The 5,931-nt window shown below is 41.5% G+C and overlaps 1 protein-coding gene across 1 annotated transcript; it reads right to left on the minus strand.

Moving 5' to 3' along the window:
* Positions 1–1,023: 1,023 nt before the first annotated feature.
* On the minus strand, positions 1,024–4,559 carry LOC104945448 (nuclear receptor ROR-alpha-like). Its single transcript, XM_010771120.1, has 3 exons — positions 4,421–4,559; positions 2,199–2,278; positions 1,024–1,570 (listed from the first exon to the last, which is right to left on the minus strand). The coding sequence occupies exons 1-3, from the start codon at positions 4,557–4,559 to the stop codon at positions 1,391–1,393; spliced, it is 399 nt and encodes a 132-aa protein (XP_010769422.1). The 3' UTR covers positions 1,024–1,390.
* Positions 4,560–5,931: the final 1,372 nt, after the last annotated feature.

A 5,931-nucleotide genomic window follows, 5' to 3' on the forward strand; every position in this document is an offset into this window, starting at 1 on the left:
GAGTGATAACATTTCGTTTTTTGTTTTGTACTTATGGTCTCATAACTATTTGTACATCAAAGTGACATCCCTACATATGCTGATAGCTTAGGTTGTTGTGAATACAAACATGTATATTAATTGATTGTGCAGCACAGGGTTCATGTTTTAAAAGCATTTCTACACAAAAAAAACCCAGGCGAGCCAAGCGTGTGAAAAAGGGGCTTAGACCTCAGAGGGTTAACGACAGAAACAAATCAAGTCGGCCTCACGGACGATTTGAAAACAATGCTTTCAGAAAAAAAAATATTTTCAAATCAAGATTTCTTTGTCTTTTGCTCATCGTTCAGCTTTTTAGTTTCCACATGTTTCAGAGTATTGTCTTTAGCTGTGATAAACACACATTACTTCCAGTCAAAGGTAGATGATAGCCTTATACTTCATCTTTGATGCAGTGGCTCTATATTTACTTTACAACATTTTCTTAAACCCTATTGTTTAAGATCTAGACGATAACTCAAAGTTTCCAAAGACAGCAAACCTGTATTTTTTTATTTTGAGGAACGTGTCTTAAACATTTTTTATAAATACTAGTGCAGCCTTAAGGACATAAGAGATGTAACAATAAAAAGCTCACCATTGCTCACTTTGTTAACCAGAACCTTTGAGATTTAAAAGCAGAGGAAGCTTTTATAAAAACCCTGAGGAGCTCCGAGTACAAGCCGCTCCTTCACCAGATGGAAAAGTGATTTGGTGCGAGTGACGCTCAGACGTGAAAGAGGAGATCCAGATCCTGCGTCTTTTTTCAATCGTTCCCACAAAGAGAAAGCACGATGAACCCAGCGACTTCTTTCCGAGGGCTCCATCGTTTTTGTCCGAACGTTTCAAGTATAAAATATTTAAACTTTAAGAAAAGCACCGTGACATCACTGCAGACTTTTCCGTTCTTTTAGACGGAAACTATAAAAAAAAAAGACAGAAAAGTTGATTTCTTTGAGCCAAACGTTCCCTCCTGGCTTCCTGGTTTCCTTCCTGGTTCCCTTCCTGGTTTCCTTCCTGGTTCCCTTCCTGGTATCCTTACTGGTTTCCTTCCTAGTTCCCTTCCTGGTTCCCTTCCTGGTATCCTGACTGGTTTCCTTCGTTGTCACCGTCCTGGTTTCCTTCCTAGTTCCCTTCCTGGTTCCCTTCCTGGTTCCCTTCCTGGTTTCCTTCCTGGTATCCTTACTGGTTTCCTTCGTTGTCACCGTCCTGGTTTCCTTCCTGGTTTCCTTCCTGGTTTCCTTCCTTGATTCCTGCCCGGTTTCCTTGTTTCCTTCCTGGTTTCCTCCGTTGATTCCTCCCCGGTTTCCTTGTTTCCTCCCTGGTTTCCTCCCTGGTTTCCTCCCTTGTTTCTTCCCTAGTTGCCTCGCTCTCAGAGGTCGCTGTGGTGCATGTTGAGCTCCATGTTGAGCTCCATGTCTCCTCCGAACAGTTCCCGGTACAGCGGAGGAAAGTGAGTCCTCACGATGTCGGGGTAAACGGCTCTGAACGCCGACAAGTTCTCAGAGTGACGACTGCACAGCGAACGCAACGCTGACACCTTACATCTGAGCTGAGGAGAGGAGGCAAGGAGGCAAGGAGAGGTGAGAAGGTGATGGAAGAAGAGAAGAAACAAATGAGGAGTCAAGAGGAGGAAGGAAGAGAAGATGTGACAAGGAGAATAAAGAGGAATTAAGTAAGGAGAGGAGAGGAGAAAATAAAAGTAGGGAAGACAAGATAATGGAACAAGCGGAGGAAATGAGACAAGGTGAGAGGAAACAAAAAATGAGAGGAGACAAGGGGAGAGGAAACAAGAAATAAGAGGAGACAAGGGGAGAGGAAACAAGAAATAAGAGGAGACAAGGTGAGAGGAAACAAAAAATAAGAGGAGACAAGGGGAGAGGAAACAAGAAATAAGAGGAGACAAGGGGAGAGGAAACAAGCAAAGAGAGTAGACAAGGAGAGAGGAGAGGAGACAAGAGAAACAAGGATATGAGAGTTAGTTGTTACAAACATTAATGAAGGTCCTCACAGGTAAAGGATGTCATTAACGTGTGAATACTTTGTCGTGTACTTTTTTTATTGTTCGTATAACGCTTTGAAGATTAAAGGGAAATGTATGAGTTGTAGTTCAGTATCTCACCACCAGAGGGCAGTGTGAGGAAACTCTTCTTTAGTTTAATATTCCACTGTGTGTGTACCTTGCTCAGGGCTCCTTCCTCTCTCTTGTTTTTCTGCAACACGTGTTTCAGAGTGAGTTCCGTCTTCTGCTTCAGTGTTTCTCAGACACACACACACACACACACACACACACACACACACACACACACACACACACACACACACACACACACACACACACACACACACACACACATACTATCTCTCACACACTCACACACACACTCACACACACACACACACACACACACACACACACACACACACACAAACACACTATTGCTCACACACACACACACACACACAAACACACACATACACATACACATACACATACACATACACACACACACACACACACACACACACACACACACACACACACACACACACACACACACACACACACACACACACACACACACACACACACACACACACACACACAAACAAACAGACTCCTAACACACACACATTGTGCCACACTCCCAAGGCTAGAAAAAGTTGAATATTCTTATATTGATAACCCTGTAGTTGTATTACTTGTGTTATTGCCAATAGTGCCTTATAGCCATGGTCCAAGTGGCTGCTGGATAAAACAAATCTGTGTTGGTGATACATGAAGTTGTTTGTGATGTCCTCTATGAACACCAAAATAAATAGCACACTTTCTCCATTGAGATTAAAGTTCTCAAAGTGACAGTTAACTGAACTGCATGTTTTCATACTGTGAGGCTAAAATCATTTACAAAGAAGCCTAGTGACATGTTTTGGTGCATATAGGCTGGTAAAAAGAATCATTACTAAGTTTAAAGGAAAGTGATGACATTCGCCTGTCAGCAGGTGTGTGTGCGCTCCATGAAAAGCATGTGACCTTTTCACACAAATCCAACTCGCCACTTAAGGAGAAGTGAAAAGGGTGAAGAAATTGCAAGAGGAAGAAATATATTTCATTTAAAAATTACGAACTCCGTATCAATGGTGGCGGCGTAGCGACACCTGATTCTTAATAAACATGATTTCTTCAAAGGTATTCAGCAAATGGCTGCGCATTTACATTTCAAAAGGAGGAAAAATTGCTTTCATTTCCCTCACACAGAATCTCCCCGCCACCCCCCCCCAAACCCCTCTAAAGGTGACTTTTATATCTGAAAGTGTGTTTTTTAGGAGTTTATTTTTAAGTGGGTTTGTCGCTGAGTGATGTCACATCAGCATATGTCTCTGGAAATGTCCTTGGGAATCTTTGCAAAGCAGTACCACAAATTGATGTGTTTAACATCAATGAGCATTGTTCCAAAAGTTTATGGGGCGAGATTCAAAGAGAAGCATGACTACACGGTTTACGTTCTTTTTGAGGATTTCACAGCATTTAATGTTTCTTTTGAACGAGGAATATCAGCGTTTTCTTGATCAGACGGAGCATTCGACATTCGTATGCCAATCTGACACTCCATCTCCTGAACACATCTTCGCTGCCTGGTTTTCACTTCACTACATCTGTACTGATTACACGTGGGCTCCCCATGCCTTTGCCAACACTTGAATTCACAGCACACTTTCAAACAAGTGGCAACACGGGTTCCTGTGATTGCGTTAAGGTTGAAGGAGGTATTCAAAAAGAAAAGAAAAAAGGGAATACATTTAAAAGAGTAATTAATCATCTTAATCACATGGAAGCAAACCTCCACTTTGGTATTTGCCTCAAATGCCGTGAGCTGTTCATCAAAGCCAGCCATGTAGGTAATAACTTCCTCAGTGCTTTCGAACCCTTCCTAAATTTGCATTTAGATCGCAAGATGATCCCTAGCAAGCTCTTCATAATGTCCATTCATCCCTTTCTAAAGCTGCGGCCATGCAGTATGCTATGCTGCATGGATGCATTGAGTAATACAACACTCGGTATATCAATGTTGATTGATTTGTCTCTTTCTTGTGCGTCTTCAGTGACGTGCACCTTACCAGACAACACGGTACAACTCCTAGTGCTTTTATTGTTCATGATAAAAACATTTAGTTTGATTTCCACCAGTTCAGAGTGTTTACAGAGTAGAAGAACATACCAGAAGCAGAGTCAATCTGGAGGAATACAAGCTTGAGTAAACAGCAAGAGGCGGCAAGTGATTGTGCGCAGAGGGGTGAAAGAGCCTGATAAAAAAAACGCTTTTATGAATTAAATAATGACACGCTCACCATAAAGAGAAGCAAGCAGCTGCTTAGAGGGAGCAATCGACAGGGAAATCACCGCTTTTAATTTCATCTCCGCCAGTTAAACACATGCGCCTCACTTCCTCTTTTCTCCTCCCGCTCGCACACTGGGGATCCCGCTCTGCTGTAGGTCGTTGCAGAAGGTCACGTTCATGGGTCTGTGCCAGCTTACGCATAGCGCCGAGATGTTGTTTAAAAATAGTCTGTTTGTGAACAAGGAAGATAGTAGCAGAAGGTGGTGGTTTCTTTTGTTGTAATTTATGATAATACAGCTTCATCTTTAATGTTTCCATGCTTTAATATTCAAAACGGTCTTTGTTTCTCTCATACTGTCTGAAGCCAAAGCCCAGTCTGCTCGTATTGCGATGTGTTTCTATTCAAAAGAAACACATCGCCGGCTATATTTAATGTACAAATAAATAACAAACCGAAATGAGCTATTTACATGCAATGGAAAATTGTTCCTCAACAAATTCCATTCACTCCAGTTCAGAATTTGCATTTGATAGGATTATGATAAGATGATGAAACCAATCTTGTTCGTGTAGTCTGAGTCACCGTGGTCCTCAATGTGATTTAGCCACTTCATTTGCATAGGTTAATTTCAAACAGCACCTCAAATTAGGCTTGAAAGGATAATTACTTAATCTCCCTGCTCCTCTCCTCTTCGCCCCCCTTCTACCTCACTGCTGTATCTTTTTTTCCACCCAGGTTATATAAATGTATCTTCCTACATCTACTTTCTCTAGCATCTATTCATGCAAAGGCCAATCCAGTCTCTATCTCTCTTCTCCCTCCCTCATAATATTGGTTGGACATTTCTTTAATTCACTCCCACTCATGTACTCTCGAGCAAATTGCCTACACAAACCAGATAATTTTCCCAGTATACCTTCAAATGCAGTTTGACGGCACGAGGGCAACATTTCCATTCAGTGGTGAACATGATGAATATTTGCGCACAGGAGGCCAGCAGGCATGGCAACTTAGTTGCGGTCAGTGACAGTAATTATCTTTCTTTGAGCTACGCTCATGTAGCGTTCAAATACAATCTATTTTGAAGAGACTCATCGCATGTGGAATGAAAAGCAAAGCAGTCCTCATAGCCATTGGAGGATTATACAGCAGTCCCCAAAACCTCTTTTACAGGAGAGCAAGACCGCAAACTTTTTTTGTTGTCTCCATGTAGTCTTTATAGGGTTTTGTTGTTTCTCTTAGTGGTTACTTTGTGTCTCAGAGGTCATTTTGTGGTTTTATTTGGTCATTTGTGTCCCTTTGTAGTCATGTTGTAAGTGTTTTGGTCCTGACTGTCGTTTTGTGGGTCTTTTGTGTCCTTTGTGGTCATTTGCATCTCATTACTGTATATTCATTTTGTGTTTTTTTGGTTATTTATTTTCTCATTTCATTTCAAACCTTTATTTATCCATGTGTATCCCATTGAGATCATTGATCTCTTTTTCAAGGGAGACCTGCTCAAGTAGGTTCCACATGAAACATAAAAAACATAAACAGAACAACAAAAGGACATCTTACAGCATCATTACAGGG

The sequence above is a fragment of the Notothenia coriiceps genome, unplaced genomic scaffold (genome assembly GCF_000735185.1).
Source record: "Notothenia coriiceps isolate Sejong01 unplaced genomic scaffold, NC01 NC01_scaffold00009652, whole genome shotgun sequence".
Classification (NCBI taxonomy): domain Eukaryota; kingdom Metazoa; phylum Chordata; class Actinopteri; order Perciformes; family Nototheniidae; genus Notothenia; species Notothenia coriiceps.

Excerpts from the sequence above, each read along its gene's own strand:
- LOC104945448 (XM_010771120.1), bottom strand. The coding sequence starts at position 4,559 with ATGCGTAAGCTGGCACAGACCCATGAACGTGACCTTCTGCAACGACCT. Across the intron at positions 2,279-4,420 it reads CGGAGATGAAATTAAAAGCG|AAACACTGAAGCAGAAGACG; the intron begins GTGATTTCCCTG and ends TGTGTGTCTGAG. Across the intron at positions 1,571-2,198 it reads AGGAAGGAGCCCTGAGCAAG|CTCAGATGTAAGGTGTCAGC; the intron begins GTACACACACAG and ends TCCTCTCCTCAG.